Source organism: Branchiostoma floridae, unplaced genomic scaffold, assembly GCF_000003815.2.
Source record: "Branchiostoma floridae strain S238N-H82 unplaced genomic scaffold, Bfl_VNyyK Sc7u5tJ_1338, whole genome shotgun sequence".
NCBI classification, from domain to species: domain Eukaryota; kingdom Metazoa; phylum Chordata; class Leptocardii; order Amphioxiformes; family Branchiostomatidae; genus Branchiostoma; species Branchiostoma floridae.
The window spans coordinates 213,167-231,433 of NW_023365702.1; the positions used below are offsets into that span (position 1 = coordinate 213,167).

Genomic DNA, 18,267 nt, shown 5'->3' on the forward strand with positions numbered 1-18,267 from the left:
GCCTGCAAAATGGCGGAATGTTGATTTTCTGTGTGCCTTCAGCTTTGACATTACCCAGAGTTCCTTTCGCGCCGCGCATGCGTACTAACTAGTGTGAGAAGGCTTGTTGGGACGGTAAACCCCCAAACACATAAATGCTTGCCGGTATAATCAGTTCATCATTTTCTGATCGGTCGAAAATCAGGTCTGTTTTTTCGCACCGGTCCCACAAGAAAAACGGTTTTGTACCCACCCCTATTCTGAGTATTCAGTAACTTATAATGGTGGAGGGAGGCTTCACTATTTGTCAGTCTTTGTTTTAGTTAGGAGATTTATACATTGAGTTGGAAAAGGTTTGGCTAGGACACTAATGTGCAAGTTGCTGTACTTAAAAAAATAGTGTCTCTTGACTAATGACAGTTCATCTTTTCCCTACAGACCTTGTGCTCGAGCTAGGAGGATGGCATCAACAAGCAACGTGCAGAGTTTGGATGACGTCAGCGGAAATGCCGGAAAGGATGATTCTGTGCAACCTGGCACTAGCAGAGGGGATAGTTGCTACAGGTGTGAGGAGTGCAGCAGGCAATTCAGTCGACTGGGTAATCTGAAGAGGCACATGCGGACTCACACAGGGGAGAAACCCTTTAGGTGCGAGGAGTGCAGCTGGCAGTTCAGTCAAATGAGTAATCTGAAGGCTCACATCCGGACTCACACAGGGGAGAAACCCTATAAGTGTGAGGAGTGCAGCAAGCAATTCAGGCAGCTGAGTATTCTAAAGACTCACATGCGGACTCACACTGGGGAGAAACCATACAAGTGTGAGGAGTGCAGCGGGCAGTTCAGTGAGCTGGGTACACTAAAAACTCATATGCGAACTCACACAGGGGAGAAACCTTACAGGTGTGAGGAGTGCAGCAAGCAGTTTAGTGAGCTGGGTCATCTGACGAATCACATGCGAACTCACAGTGGGGAGAAACCTTACAAGTGTGAGGAGTGCAGAAGGCAGTTCAGTGAGCTAAGTACTTTGAAGAAACACATGCGGACTCACACAGGGGAGAAACCCTACAAGTGTCAAGAGTGTAGCAAACAGTTCAGTAGGCTGGAACATCTAAAGGGACACATGCGCACCCACACAGGGGAGAAACCCTACAAGTGTGAGGAGTGTAGCAGGCAGTTCAGTGAGCTGAGTAGTCTGAACAAACACATGCGGACTCACACAGGGGACAAACCCTACAAGTGTGAAGAGTGCAGCAGGCAGTTCAGTCAGCTGGGTAATCTGAAGACTCACATGAAAACTCACACAGGGGAGAAACCATACAAGTGTGAAGAGTGCAGTAAGCAGTTCAATCAGATGGGTCATCTGAAAACTCACATGCGGACTCACACAGGTGAGAAACCCTACATGTGTGAGGAGTGCAGCAGGCAGTTCAGTGAGCTGGGAAGTCTCCAGAAACACATGCGGACTCACACAGGGGAGAAACCTTATAAGTGTGAGGAGTGTAGCAAACAGTTCAGTTTACTGCACACTCTAAAGATTCACATGCGAACTCACACCGGTGAGAAACCCTATAAGTGTGAGGAGTGCAGCAGACAGTTCAGTAAGCTTCGAAGTCTGAAGAAACACATGCAGACTCACACAGGAGAGAAAGTGTGAGGCGTGCAGCAGGCAGTTCTGTTAACTCAGTTTTCTTAGAAGGCACATGCAAAGTAAAATAAGAAAGGCAAAGACCGGAAGTGTGAAGTAGAGATATGTTGTTGGTCACAAGGCACATTTTTAAGATTGCCTGCAATTATGGTTCATTTGTTCACATTTTGTTGAGTAATTTAGCAGTATAGACAGATTTCTGATTGAACCTCCATGACTATTCTTCTACAAACTACTGTATTGTTGTAATAATCTTGCTAAGAAACGTATTACTTTAATTTTATTTTCTTGCTGATTTCCTTTTGGAAGTTCCCAACCTTAGATCAGTTAGAAAGGTATAATAACAGGTTTTGTTCTTTGTTAAACTTTTTTTTTTAGTTCGCATACCCTTTTGTAAGTTATCCATTCAGTGTGGAATAACAGTTCAAGTTGCACAAATCTTGTTCTATATTTCAGGCTTGTAGTTAAGCTGTAACCTTTGCGATAGGTAAAGGCAGTTATTGTGTGAAGAAGACTACCACTAACAACTTGTGGTCTTGATATCTTAAGATGATTTGTTGTACTAATCTACGTTTACTTTAGTGTTAGTCTTAACATTATCAGGTATCTGTTATACTTGCCGAGTTCATATATGTAGGTGCAGGTAGGTTCCTTTCGTTGTTAGTTGCAGGTGTTTGCAACCATTTCGTGCAGACACAGGTCTGGTTTGGATTAAGATCCCTTAGTAACGGCCAGAAAACTTTTGAAATGATGTAAGAACAGAGGATTGCAATATTGATATCCTAGTCAACAGCTAGAACTACTAGTAAGTTTTCATCTTTTTTTTAGATCTCAGGATCTGTTTTTTTAAATGAATTTGTCTTGAAAACTCACGTTGTAGAAGTGTTATGCTGGGTTGTATTTTGCTGTCGGATTTGCTTTGTTCAATAAAGTTGTTTGTTTGATGCACACTTGTTTGGATATGACATTTGAAGTTGATATATTTTAGTATCGAAATAGCCAAAGTAGTTTATTTATCTAATGTACATACCAATTAAGCTACAATCAAAACACTTTTGCTCCCCAAAATTGAAAAGAGGACATCTAAAACCACAAATTGCTTAATATTAGAAAACGTACAAAAGTTTCAAGTTTTCAAGAATTTATTGTGCATCTACTCAAGGCATGCTTTGAGGCACATCCTGGATATCCAGAACAGATCAGTACATGTACAATCCATTCAGGAATTTAAGTTATGCTGTTCATCTTCTTACAAGCATGTACATTCATAGATACATACATACACATACACACATACATGTACATACATACACACACACATTCATACACACACACACATTCATACAAACATACATACACGCATGCATACAAACACACATACACACATTCATACATACACATTCATACAAACACACACACACATTCATACACAATCACACACACACACATTCATATATACATATGCGATTTGATTTGCTGAGCAGAGCACCAGATTTTCGGGTGCAGATTCACTGAAGATCGCTAGAAGGCTTCACTGCACAAGACACAGGTACTGTGCAGTAATCTCCAAGCAGATCCTACGGTAGCATTAAACAGTATCAGAGGTGTGAAGCCGGCCTAGGAGTGTGTATGTGACCGTTTGAATCCCTTTGGCCAGCTGTACCCCTTGGTCATCTTTAATACCATCTTCAATATGGCACCGTAGGATCTGCTTGGAGATTACAGGTACAGGTCTGGTTTCCAAAGGAGGCCTGAAATTTTAAGCACGTTGAAAATCTCCAAGAGGAACAGCACAGGAGAATAAAGATATGACCAGTGTCAGTCTCCAAGAAAGAAATGTCATGTCTGCATTTATCTTTACAGAAAGATCTTTATTGACACAACGAAAATACATTGACTTTCGCAAGGTCTACTACAAATTTATATATATATATATATATATATATATATATATATATATATATATATATATATATATATGAACAAACAAGTGTATACAGATAAATTACCTATATGAACGAATGTCTATGAATAAATAACAACATAACGTTAACAACAATCTGGACAAAAATATCATAATGATTGATATACCAGTACAAAAATCTCAATGAGCGTGATCGCGACAACTATTGAATAACCAGGGAGTATGGTTGACCCAGGTCGCGATATACTTCCGGGTCATGAGACGCAACTTCCTGTTTTCCGGAGAAACGGCGTGGGCTTGGAAGTTCTCTTCGTCTGGAAGAACTCGTCAACTCTAGCGGTTTAAGGGAGCCGACGGACGTTTTTGTGCAAGTCTGCTGGTATTCAAGTTTGTTCTGGTAAGGCGACCTCTTGTATTTTGATACTAGAAGCTCTGTAGATTTTACGGAAAGCTCGAAAGTGAAGCGTTTCGTTAACGCGTAACTTGCAACTAGCAACTTCTTTATAGGGAGGCCTAACAAAGGTATCAAACCACATGGTTCTAACGTCTGTGTCCGCTAGAGGAAAGAGTAATGCATATATACGTTTGAAACGTTCCAGTTTTCTGCCCTCAAAAACAGCGAGAGAACATTCTGATACGTGGAGGAATGCAGAAAGAAACGTAAACAACGGGAGCCTGTGAGGGGTTTACGGGAGATCCGTTGATAAGAATGTTGGGGTTGTTTATTCAAAAGCAAGTGAAAATGCCAGTTTGTTTTTATGTATTGCTCTTTCAAAGTCAATTCTGCAGTGTTCTTTGGTGTAGAAATATGCCATACTTGTATGAAAAGCGCAGTTTTGTATCCGTATACCTCAACTTCCCCCGTCCGGCCCCAGGCCGGAATTTCCCAGCGTTCCAGCATCTGGTGTTCATTATGACGTGTTTGAACTAGCTGTACGGGGAGGTTCAGTAGTACTTCTGGTAGGGGTGGGTACCGGTACAAAAAATTCAGGTATAGGTACAGTTTAGATCCAGAGGATCAGGTCCAGGTCTGTACCTAAATCTGTACCTAATTGTCTGTGAAAACTTGTGAATGGGCAAAAGAATGGTCCACTTCGCAACAAATGAATCTGTTTCATGGACTTACTTATTACTACTGGCGTTTTAAAATTCTGTAATCATGTCAACAAAGCTAATGACTCTGTTACACCAAGGAGCTTTTTTTGGTTACACTAAGTTTGTGTGTAGAAACTTAGTAAAATGTATCCTACTTCGCTCTTGTATATAACAGCAAAACCGGTATTGGTTTCGTAGGCATCCATAAGCGCCGCCATGTTGGATGTTTACTCTCTCAATTGGGACTGTAAGCCCCCAAACACATGAATGCTTGCCGGTATGATCTGTTCATTTTCTAATCGGTCTAAAATCAGGTCCAATGATTTATTCAGGCTTTTTTCCCCACACAAGTCCAACAAGAAAAAAAAAAAAGATTTTGCACCAACCGTTATTCAGTAACGTAAAATGGTGGAGGGAGGCTTCACTATTTGTCAGTCTTTATTTTTGCTAGGAGATTTATACAATGAGTTGGAAAAAGTTAGGCTAGGACACTAATGTACAAGTTGGTATACTTAAAAAAAACATCTGCCACAAAGATGTGCCCTGTGTGGCAGAGACTATCATTCTCGTATAAGACTGTTAAGCCGTAGTCGACGCTGTAGGGCGGATATCAATTAGGATTTTACCATATATATGATGACTTTGAAAATTAGTGGCAGTCTGCAGTACTATGACGTGCAGCCGTGGAACAAACTCCCTTTCAAGTCACGAAGCCTGATGAAGCATCGTTACTTTTGATGTCAGCCCGAAGGGGAACTTCGCCATGAGAGCCAAGTTTGTCTTTTGACATTTTCTTCCGCTCTTGGTAATTGTTTCGATCTTGATTAAAAGCAATCGCCCATAGCCAGGCTGTGATTATTATTGTAATTAAGTCACAGCTGACCTCACGGCAATTGTATGACGATGTACTTATGTTTGAACTATGTTATAGTTAGGATAAGATCTCATTTTGTCTGTTATGATGTTTTATGTCTTACCACCGTCTTGTGTAGCTGGTGTCCTTACAATTATCTAATAACAAGCCTCCCGTTTGCGCGGCAACCAGACTAACCTAACCTCGTCATGGGCAAATTCCCATTAGATAAACAAAGACACCTGTCTATATGCCACTCAAACGTGAGGAGCCTGTCTGCCAACGATTTCATTAAACTTCATGAGCTTGAAACGATTGCTCTTGAGGATGATTTTGATGTTATTGCTTTGTCTGAAACCTGGTGCGATTCCACCATACCCGATTCGGACATTTCACTTGCCTCATACCAGTCCCCGATGCGACGTGACCGAAATCGGCATGGTGGTGGAGTCGCACTTTATGTCAGGAACTCAATACCTTCTAAAAGAAGGAGTGATTTAGAATGCGATCTTTTTGAAACAATTTGGTGTGAAACTGAGGCCAACAATTGGCAAGTATTTATCTGTGTCTGCTACAGACCTCCTGGTCAAAGTGTGCAAGAACGCACAGCATTCATAGAACACCTGCAGAATTCAGCAGACGTTATTATGACTGACCCAGGTGGTAAAACTGCAGTAGTTATTGTTGGGGATTTTAACAATACTTCAGATAATTCCTCAGTCGACATCGACAGGTTTGTGGCTGATAATAACTTTGTACAGCTAATTCGAGAGCCCACTCGAATTACGGAGCGGACGTCAACGTTGATTGACCTAATTATCACCGATTCTCCCAGTCTTTTCACCGAGTGTGGTACACATGCACCTCTATCCAACTGCGATCACTCTCTTATATATGGAAAAATGTCTCTCAGGATCCCACCTGTTAAAACATTCAAAAGAACCGTCTACGATTTTGGAAAGGCGGATTACGAGGGACTGAACTCCAAAATTCTGACTATCGATTGGAATGCCATGTTTTCGGCGAACCTTCCTGATATTGATGCCACAACTGAGTCATTTATGGCGACCCTCTTTAGCGCTATCAGAATGTTTGTGCCTAGTAAAGTGATCACTGTTCGCCCGAGGGATCAGCCGTGGATGACCTGTGATATGCTGAGAAAAAAGAAGCGACTTTACTTGAAATACAAAAGGACAAATAGTCCAGATTTGTTTCAGACTTTCAAACATATACGCAACGCGTGTACAAGCCTCATTAGGAAAGCTAAATTGAACCATCGTCTCAGCCTGTGCCTCGATCTCGCCAACCCTGCTACAAATCCTAAAAAGTGGTGGTCAGTTTCCAAAGAAATGTTCTTGGGTAAGCTGGATCGAGCAATACCATCCCTGATTGACAATGGACGTGTTGTATCAGATGACAAGGCCAAGGCTGAGGCTTTTAATCAATACTTTGCGTCACAAACGCACCTAAACACAGCTGGAGCCACCCTTCCGCAATTTACACCTAGAACTGAATCTACTAAGAACTGCATTAATTGTTCTCCCCTTGATGTCTATACAATTTTGTGCAATCTCGACGTTGGTAAGGCCACTGGACCCGATGGCATCGGCAACAGACTTCTCAAACACATTGCCCCATCCCTTGCTGCGCCACTTTCCAATTTGTTTAATAGGTCAGTTCAAGGCGGCTGCTTCCCGGGAATTTGGAAGCGCTCAAATGTAATTCCCGTCCATAAAAATGGTGACAAACAGACAAAGACAAAGTATAGGCCAATATCTCTGCTGTGTTGTATATCAAAAGTCTTTGAGAGAATTGTATATATCCCCTTGTCATCCTACTTGTACGAAAACAAACTGCTCACCGATCGAAACTCAGGTTTCTCTCCGGGAGACTCGACAGTTAACTCACTGTTATATCTAACACATAATATGCATCAAGCACTTGATCAAGGACTTGATGTACGTACTGTTTTTTTAGACATATCTAAAGCATTTGACAAAGTTTGGCATTTGGGGCTTATTTTTAAATTAAAACAATTAGGAATAACTGGTCCCCTCCTTGCCTGGATTGAGTCATATTTAAATGATCGTGAGCAGCGTGTTGTACTCAACGGAGCCTGTTCCGAATGGTTACCCATTGGTGCTGGTGTCCCACAGGGCTCTATTTTGGGCCCACTTCTTTTCCTTGTTTTCATCAATGATTTGGTGGACAACTTAGAAACGGATGGCCGCTTATTTGCAGATGATACCTCACTAACTGAGATTGTTAGAGTTCATGACTGGTCACGTCAGTGGCTCGTTACATTCAACCCTCTTAAAACTCAACTAATAACTTTTACAACCAAGCGAACTAAAGTTGTACATCCACCACTGTATTTTATGGGTATTCGGTTGACTGAGGTATCCTCTCATAAACACCTCGGCCTACATCTTACGCCAAAATTATCATGGTCATTACATGTTTCAATTATTACAACTAATGCAATGAAACGAACAAATTTACTAAAGAGAATTTCAAGATTTGCTCCAAGGCAAACACTCGAAATTCTTTACAAAACTATGATACGACCACTATTAGAGTACGCCGATGTTGTATGGGATGAATTGTCGGTTAAAGATTGCAACCTAATTGAATCTATCCAGCTCACTGCAGCTCGAATTTGCACAGGTGCTATGAGAGGAACAAGTAACGACAGTATCTTGTCAGAAGTTGGGTGGGAAACTACTGCCAGCAGAAGCCAAAAGCACATACTTATTCATTTTTACAAAATGGTTAACGGTTTAACACCTGAGTATCTTGGTGAAATTATTCCACCCCAGATCTGTGACCGCACTACATACAGCCTTCGTGCTAATCAAAATTATATCCAAATTCCTTCTAGAACTGAGAAGTACAGGAGATCATTCTTACCTTCCTCTGTTCTTTCATGGAATAAACTACCGCTCACTACCAGAGTATCTCCCTCTGTTGCTAGCTTCAAAAATGAGTTGGAGTCTTTTTTCTATAGACCTCCTACCCACCTTCACCTAGACCTCGATAAGCAGGGTCTGCTTTCCGTCTCATCCTCTTTAAAGAAATGTGAATAAAAAAAAAAAAAAAAAAAAAAGCCTGATGAAGTTCAGGACATTTAAAGTGACTTATACCTAATTGCTTAAAGTAGTGCTATTTTTACAGCTATGTTGTTATTGAATGTCTTTGTTGTTATTGTGTTGTTTCTATGTATGCCCAAGACTGCCTGAATAGCAGGTCTAGTCTAACTCGAGTTGTACTTTCCTGGTAAAATAAATAAATTGAAGGGAAAAGTGAAAAATTAGTGTCTGACGACAATTCATCTTTTTCCTACAGACGTAGCGCTTGAGCAAGCAGGATGGCATCAACGAGCAAAGTGCAGAGTTTGGATGACGTCATGAGAAATGCAAAAATGGATGATTCTGTGCAACCTGGCTCTAGCAGAGGGGAGAAGTGCTACAAGTGTGAGGAGTGTGGCAGGAAATTTAGTCAGCTGGGTAATCTGAAGAGACACATGCTTACTCACACAGGAGAGAAACCCTACAGATGTGAGGAGTGCAGCAAGCAGTTCAGTCAGCTAGTTCATCTAAAGAAACACATGCGTACTCACACAGGGGAGAAACCGTACAGGTGTGAGGAGTGCAGCAAGCATTTTAGTCAGCTGGTTGATCTGAAGAGACACATGCAGACTCACACAGGGGAGAAACCTTACAGGTGTGAAGAGTGCAGCAGGCAGTTCAGTCGGCTGGGAAGTCTGCAGAAACATATGCGGACTCACACAGGGGAGAAACCTTACAGGTGTGAGGAGTGCAGCAGACAGTTCAGTGAGCTGGGTCATCTGAAGACACACATGCGGACTCACACAGGGGAGAAGCCGTACAGGTGTGAGGAGTGCAGCAGGCAGTTCAGTCAGCTGGGTGATCTAAAGAGACATATGCGGACTCACACAGGGGAGAAACCCTACAGGTGTGAGGAGTGCAACAGGCAGTTCAGTCTGCTATGCAATCTGAAAACTCACATGCAAACTCACACAGGGTAGAAACCCTACAGGTGTGAGGAGTGTAGCAAGCTATTTAGCAGGTCAGATGAACTGAAGAAGCATATGCATGCTCACACAGGTGAGAAACCCTACAAATGTGAGGAATGTAGCAGACAGCTGAATAGTCTGAAGAAGCACATGCGGACTCACACAGGTAAGAAACCTTACGGTTGTGAGGTGCGAAGCAACCTTTTGGTAGCCTGGTGCATTGAAGAAGCATATGTATGCTCACACTGAGGAGAACCCCTGCAAGTCTGCTGGTAAAACATATGGCAGAGCATTTACCGCATTTCAGTCAGCTCAGTAGTCTTATAAAGCACATGCAAACTCTCAAATAAGAAATCCCTGGATCAGGAGTGTGAAATAGAGATGTTGGCCACATAGCAAGTTTGTCAATTTACATTTTTCATATTCTTTAGTAGTTTAGACATTGTATAGCCAGCTATCTGATTGTAACTCCATGAAATGTTGTAATAATCTTGCTAAGAAAGGTTTTACTTTTATATTCTTGTTGATTTCTTCATATCAGAAGTTCCCAATCTTATATTAGTAAGAAAAGTGTAACAGAGTAGGTTTTGTTCTTTATGTACGTTTTTCTCATTGCGCATGTGCCATTTTGTAAAATTCCAAGATATCCATTTAGTGTGGAATAGCAGTTCAAGTTGCAGAAATCTTGTGGCTTGTGATTTACCTGTAACCTTGGTAACAACAGAGCTAGTCTAGTGAAAGCAGTTATTGTGTGAAGACTTGTTTCGTTACTACTAACTACTTGTGATCTTAAGATAGTTTGTTGTACTAATCTACGTTTACTTTAGTGTTAGTCTTAACGTTATCAGGTATCTGTTATACATGCTTAGTTCATGTAGGTAGAAGATGCAGGTGTTTGTTAGTTGCAGGTGTTTGTTAAACATTTTATGTAGACACAAGTCTGTTTTGGATTGAGGTCCGTAACTGCCAGAAAAGTTTTGAAATGTTGTAAGAACAAAGGATTGATAACAGTACGTATTAACCTCATCATCCAAACTAAGTTGTCATCTTACCTGTTTTCTTAGACCTGAATTTGTCTACAAAGTACATATGGTAGAAAGAAGTGTTAGTTTAGGTTTTATTGTTCTTTCACGTTTTATTATAGTCATTTGTTTTGCTCAATAAAGTTGTTTGCATGATGCACACTTGTTTGGAGATGGCATTGGAAAAAGCTGATACATTTAGTATAGTAAAAGCCATAGTTTATCATCGTCATCATCATATAATGGCGAATTCTTTTACACAACCAGTTTGTACCCACTTAACCTGGAATCCAGTCTACTACTGGCTCGGCTTAACGTTACCGTAGTTAGTTTAGGCTCTCTAGGGGTCCAGTGCAGCTCTCAGCCGCCGGGGTAATCATTCACACCCAGTAGGATTTTCACGCGGTTAGACTTGGCCCAGTGGGAGTTACTGTAAACGTATTTAAGTTCGCGGGGATTTAATTTCGCGGTAGCGGGAAAAGGGACTTTTCGCGGTGGATTTAAGTTCGAGGTAACACCATAGACTGCAATCTAATATCATAATAGAAAAATGTTCGCGGTGGTTTTAAATTCGCGGTCAAGTGGTCACCGCGAAAACCGCGAACATTAATCCACCGCGAACATTTCTGCATTTACAGTAATTGCCGGCCAGCAGTTGTGGCCTATTAATTAACTCCCACTGGGCAAAATCTTACCAGGGAAAATGCTACCGGGTGTGAATGATTACACCGGCGGCTTAGAGCTGCACTGACCCCGTAGAGAGTCTATACTAACTACGGTAGGCCGTGCCACAACTAGACTGGATTCCAGGTTTGTTCCCACTTTGCTTACTGAGGAATGTTCACGTTTTGATGTCTGAGGAAGGTGTCTGAGAGACATCTAAACATGAGCAAAGTGAGAACAATTTGGTTGTGTGAAAGACACATACACATACATGTACACACTTTCATACATACATAGTTCATACACACATATGCATACATACATATATACATACATACATACATACAAATACACACACATACATACATAACATTCACACACACATACATACATATGCACACTCACATACACATAAAAACGTTCATACACACACATATATACAAAGATATATATGCACACACAGACACATACATAAATTTGCACACATACATACAATTACGAATACATACATTCATACACACACATACATATTCACACTTGCATACACACACACACACACACATATTACATACACACATGCATACACATACATACATATACACATACAAACACACATACATACATACAAACACACATTCATACATACAAATGCTACCAAAAGCCTTACTTTAGCGAAGGTAATTATTCATTTCAGAACTCAAAAGAATTTGGTGTCACCAGAATGTTTATTACTTGAAGTCAGTACATTTAAATCTTCATGAAAGGAAAAATAAAACACAACATGATTCCATATAATGCACTACTTTCTACAATCTACATATACTTGCGATTTGTTTCATTTGCTAAAGACAGCACCAGATTTCAGGGTGCAGATACGCTGAAGATCACTAGGAGGCATCACTGCACAAGACAGAACGAGTCTACTTTTTAAACTAGAAAGGCCGACATTTGCTTGGGTGCAAATACAGCATATTTCAGCCATACCCATTCCCACGCAACATTGGACTGTTCCAAGTCACCCCTGCGCAAAAATTAACTGTAAGTTATCCCCAAAAGAGAACTAATATTGTGAATTGATTCCAGGTCAAAACAGAGCTTGCCCAATATGCCCCGGGCCCATATGGAAGAATATAATATTCCACAGGAGCGCCTATGCATAACTGATTGGTTTTTAGAATTGCGGCAGCTCGTATTTTTCCGAGAGTGAAAAAAAGCGCATCTTCCATTCAGAATATTTTCATCATGAAATTACATGACGCCATTCAACAATTTCCACTTCGATAACTAGGTCTAAGTACCGCCATAATCTCTTTGTGATGTAGGTACATTTATTATTGCAGTGAACTTTTTTTAATCAAGTAGGGCATACGTTTTAATAATTGACAAGCAGGTACAGGTACTGTGTAGTAGGAGTTTTTTGTTTTCAAGCTAAAAACTTCAATCTTCTTCTTGTTTTGTATGAGCCATTACATAAACGGAGACGTCTCGAATTTTTCCAAGAATTTTACCACCCTGTCGCTTCATTTCTTTTCTGAAAAATCTCAGGACCAACAAGTTAACTTGATTTGGCTTTATCTATATATTTCATTTTCCTTCGAATTCTTTGTTAAGTATATGCCCTGCATACCACTGTTAAATTGTTTTACTTTGTATACAATCAGCCATCGGACGTAATCTTGTCTGAGTGTTATAATTTCCTGCTCGTAGCGTGCGAGACCTGGAGGATAGGAGTTTCTACCTTGTTCGGGGGTTTCTTTTCGGAGGTCAGTGGTGTTACTCTGGTACTAAGAGTCTTTTATTGGGCTCAAACTCTGGCAGTTTAAAGTTACTTACAATTTGAATGTACAAAGTTTACGTCAAAAAAGAACAACAACACTAGAAGTACCTACATTTGTTCGGGAAAAAATACATGCATTCTCGCCACTGTCAAACTTACGTGTCAGAACTAAACGCAAACTGTCCAATTTTCCCGCGTTTTCTGCCAAGTAACATTTTCTCGATTGTCTCTCAACTAACGCCCAAAATCAAATCTGGCGAAAATGATTGATAGTGCCATGCGAAATGTTGGTAAATTCATCAACACAGACTTGTATTCTAACGTTCAATGCACGCGTACCGTCCGCTGCCGCTCAAATGACCCTGTCTGGACTCCAAATCCTCGCAAACTACAATTTCAAACCGGGCACAGGGTAACATGTGTGGCCACTGTAAGGCTGTAATATGCATCTGTTTGTGTATATACTGGATTGCAAGGCCCCGCTTATGAATATTAACTAGCATTCGCCTTTCTCGTCGCTGATTGGCTGGCGTCCATAAAGTAATTAACTCTCGCTCTCCCCAGACCGCTGGCACCTGGCACGTGTGGGCTCTGGGGTCACGGGAGTTCACGGGAGAAGGCCGAAAGAAAACCAATTTACCCTCAGAAAAGTGCAGAAATTAACAATTTGAGATTAGTTTATGCCAAAAATTTTACTTGGATCATTTTACCAACTATATAATGCCTATCTAACCAAATTTCAGGTCATTCCATTGTAATTCAAGGGTACAGGGGGCCAAAATATACCGTTTTGGTCAAAACGTGACCTTTAAACTTCAATAAAATCATTTTAGAGGCAGATATGAAAAAAATGAGAAAAAATCACCTCGGTATTGACCTACTCTACCCTTGTGCCAAATTTCAGGTCATTCGGTCACGGAACGACGGAGATGAATCGATTTGAAGATTTGACAGGAGAAAGAAACATTACGAATACAATATATTTCACCATACCATATATGGTATGGCTGAAATATAAAAAAGCCCCCCTCTATGCAAGAATGGACACCCAGAACACCCATGTAAAATTGCAAATTAGACCAGTCCAAAAATAACCCTACTGAAAGACAAACTAGACAAACTAGAAGTCACCAAAGTCCAAAATATGAATTTTGAAAAATCCCCCCTCCGTGCGAGAATAGACTCTTCCAGCACACATTCTGTAAAATTGCAAAATAGACCTGTCCAAAAATGCATCCACTGAAAGACTTCACCAGTCCAATGACGAATTTAAAAAAAAAATGAACCCCTCCGTGTAAGAATGGACTCTTCCAGATAACACCGGGCTCGCTGATTGGCTGCCACCCCCCCTCTTTGGGATATAGATTCAGGCTAAGTGATTTGTTACCTATCTAATTAGATTAAATAGACATATATGCCAGTAGGTGCAATCTGCAGCTGGGGGTCAACGACCTTAAGGTCATTGACCCCTATGGCTATTGGAAAATGACAAAAAAATCCCCAAATATATCATTTTGACGAAGTCTATGACAAAAATTATACATGTGTCATTTGAATAAATATCTAGTGCACCCTTTTACCAAAATTTAGGTCATTATATTTCAGCCATACCATAGGTATGGTGAAATATATTGTATTCGTAATGTTTCTTTCTTTCTTTCTTTCTTTCTCCTGTCAAATCTTCGGAACACGGTATCTCCGTTGTTCCTCAACCGAATGACTTGAAATTTGGCACAAGGGTAGAGTGGGCCAATACCCTCGGACGTTTTTTTCATTTTTTCCATATCTGTCTCTTAAATGATTTTCTTAAGGTTTTTTGGTCATCTTAAGGCCAAAACTGTATATTTGGGCCCCCTGTACCCTGGTATAATAACCGAATTAGCTGAAATTTGGCACAGATGTGCCTTGATAAGTCCCCCATATAGATTCAATATCAGTTTTGGTGTACAGTATAACGAAATGCTTATTTTTGCGATTTTTTGGTCATTTTTTTTACCAAAAAAGGACACTTTTGGCTCCTGTACCTTGGTTTTAGAACCAGATGACCTGAAATTTAGTATAGGAGTGCCCTAGACATATGCGCACATGGATTCAATAACACTTGAGGTATACAGTACAACAAAATGCTTAATTTTGCGATTATTTGGCCATTTTATGACCAAAAAGTACACTTTTGGCTCTTGTGCTCTGGTTTTAAAACCAAATGACCTAAATTTTGGTAAAAGGGTGCACTAGATATTTATTCAAATGACACATGTATAATTTTTGTCATAGACTACGTCAAAATGATATATTTGGGGATTGTTTTGTCATTTTCCAATAGCCAGAGGGGTCAATGACCTTAAGGTCGTTGACCCCCAGCTGCAGATTGCACCTACTGGCATATATGTCTATTTAATCTAATTAGATAGGTAACCAATCACTTAGCCTGAATCTATATCCTAAAGAGGGGGGGGTGGCAGCCAATCAGCGAGCCCGGTGTTATCTGGAAGAGTCCATTCTTACACGGAGGGGTTCATTTTTTTTTTTAATTCATCATTGGACTGGTGAAGTCTTTCAGTGGATGTATTTTTGGACAGGTCTATTTTGCAATTTTACAGAATGTGTGCTGGAAGAGTCTATTCTCGCACGGAGGGGGGATTTTTCAAAATTCATATTTTGGACTTTGGTGACTTCTAGTTTGTTAAAGTCTTTCAGTAGGGTTATTTTTGGACTGGTCTAATTTGCAATTTTACATGGGTGTTCTGGAAGAGTCCATTCTTGCATAGAGGGGGCTTTTTTAAAAATCCATTTTTTGGACTTCAGTGATTATGTCCTATTTTAGCGGATGTATTTTTGGACTGCTCTACTTTACATGGAAGAGTCCATTTTTTGCACACGGAAGGGTTTTTTTTTCAAATTCAGTTTTGAGCGGGTGATGATTCAAAATTCAATTTTTAGTGGAAGTGTTTTTAGACTGGTCTATTATACCTTTTCATGCACTGGGACCTTTTTTGCTAAATTCAATTTTGGATTTGGTTTCTTATTCAAAAGGCCAAGGTTTCAGTGGGAGTATTTCTGGACTGGTCTATTGTGCAAATTCACATAGGGTGCACTGGAGTCCATTCTTGAACGGGGGAATTTTGTAAGATTCATTTTTGGGTTAAACCGTCATTAGTAAAAGTGATTTTTCAAATGGGTGATTTTGAAATAACCTATTGTTGCATGGGGAGGGAGATGGCTGAAATATGCTGTATTTGCTCTCAAGCAAATGTCGGCCTTTCTAGTTTGGTTTTAAAACCAGAGCACAAGAGCCAAAAGTGTACTTTTTGGTCATAAAATGGCCAAATAATCGCAAAATTGAGCATTTTATTGTACCGTATGCCTCAAGTGTTATTGAATCCATGTGCGCATATGTCTAGGGCACTCCTATTCTAAATTTCAGGTCATCCGGTTCTAAAACCAAGGTACAGGAGCCAAAAGTGTCCTTTTTTGGTAAAAAAATGACCAAAAAATCGCAAAAATAAGTATTTCGTTATACTGTACACCAAAACTGATATTGAATCTATATGGGGGACTTATCAAGGCACATCTGTACCAAATTTCAGCTCATTCGGTTATAATACCAGGGTACAGGGGGCCCAAATATACAGTTTTGGTCTTAAGATGACCAAAAAACCTTAATAAAATCATTTAAGAGACAGATATGGAGAAAATGAAGAAAACGTCCGAGGGTATTGGCCCACTCTACCCTTGTGCCAAATTTCAAGTCATTCGGTTGAGGAACAAGGGAGATACCGTGTTCCGAAGATTTGACAGGAGAAAGAAAGAAAGAAAGAAAGAAAGAAAGAAACATTACGAATACAATATATTTCACCATACCTATGGTATGGCTGAAATATAATGACCGAGCAGAGGTTCACACCAACATTGGGGATCCAGCATGGCTTGTAGTTCAACGATACAAAATATTCCTAGGCCTAAAATCACGGCAAAAACAGCTTGAGTCGAACCTCTGCTCTGCTTAGTTAGGTCAGCAGTCTGCCGTTTTTCTCCAGCGACACGGGTACAAGCAGGTACAGATCTGGTTTCCAAAGGAGGCCTGCAATTTTAAGCACGTTGACTATCACCAAATGGAGCAACACAGGAGAATAAAGATATGACCAGTGTCAGGCTCCAAGAAAGAAATGCCTTGTCTGCACGCATCTTTACATTTAAATTCCAATTGAGCGTTATCGCGACAACTATTGGATAACCAGGAGATGATGGTTGACCGAGGTCATAGTATACTTCCGGGTCATGAGACGCAACTTCCTATTTTCCGGAGAAACGGCGTGGGCTTGGAAGTTTTTCTTCGTCTCGAAGATCTCGTCAACATTTAGCGGTTTTAGGGAGCCAACGGACGTTTTGCTCAAGTCTGCTGCTGTTCAAGTTTGTTCGGGTAAGACGACCTCTTGTGTTTTGACACTAGAAGCTCTGTAGGTTTGACAGAAAACTGAAACTGAAGCATTTTGTGAACGCGTTGCGACTTCTTTTTTGGGGAGGGGGGAAACAGAGGTAAAAATTACATGGTTCCGACAACTGTGTTCGCTGGAAGATAGACCATAGCTTAGAGGAAAGAATTATACAAACGTATGTTTGAAATGTTCCAGTTTTCTGCCCTCAAAAATAGGGAGAGAACATTCTGATACGTGGAGGAAATTATGCAGGAAGAAACGTAAGCAACGGGGGCCTGTGAGGGATTTATGGGGTACCCTTTGTTAGGATTTCCGATATAATTTATTCAAGGGAAAGTGAAAAGGCGTGTCTATTTTTGTTAAATCAGGTATTTTCTCTTTGTTAGTAAATTCTGCAGTGTTCTTTTGTGTGAAAATGTGTCACACTTGTATGATGGGTTTTATATCCGCAAGGTGTACCTCAACTTCCCCCGTCCGCCTCCAGCTCGGAGCTTCCCGCCGTTCTAGCATCTGGTGTTCATTATGGCGTGTTTGAACCAACTCTAACTTCTAAGGGGAGTTTCAGTACTAGCTTACGGGTGGGTGCCGGTACGGAAAATTCAGGTCTAGAGGATTTATTTCCAGGTCCGGACCTAATTGTAAAACTTCTGAATGGGCAAATTAATGGTCCATTTCGCAACAAATGCATATGTTTGATGGAGTATCTGATTTCTGCTGACATTTTAGAATTCTGTCATCATCTCAACAAAGCTAATGAGTCATGACTCTGTTAGACTAAATTTGTTTGTTAAAAGAAACTTGGTAAAATGTATCCTGCTTTGCTCTTGTTTCAAAACC

The 18,267-nt window shown here is 40.5% G+C and overlaps 1 protein-coding gene across 1 annotated transcript in view; it reads left to right on the plus strand.

Annotated features, from left to right (window-relative positions):
* The window catches only part of LOC118407417 (zinc finger protein 160-like), a 32,872-nt gene extending 22,158 nt beyond the window's left edge, over positions 1–10,714 (plus strand). Inside the window, exons 2-3 of the mRNA XM_035807892.1 lie at positions 418–1,627; positions 9,059–10,714. Coding sequence (XP_035663785.1) covers positions 440–1,627; positions 9,059–9,544 — 1,674 coding nt within the window. The 5' untranslated portion in view covers positions 418–439 and the 3' untranslated portion in view covers positions 9,545–10,714. The remainder of the gene's footprint in view (positions 1–417; positions 1,628–9,058) is intronic.
* Positions 10,715–18,267: the final 7,553 nt, after the last annotated feature.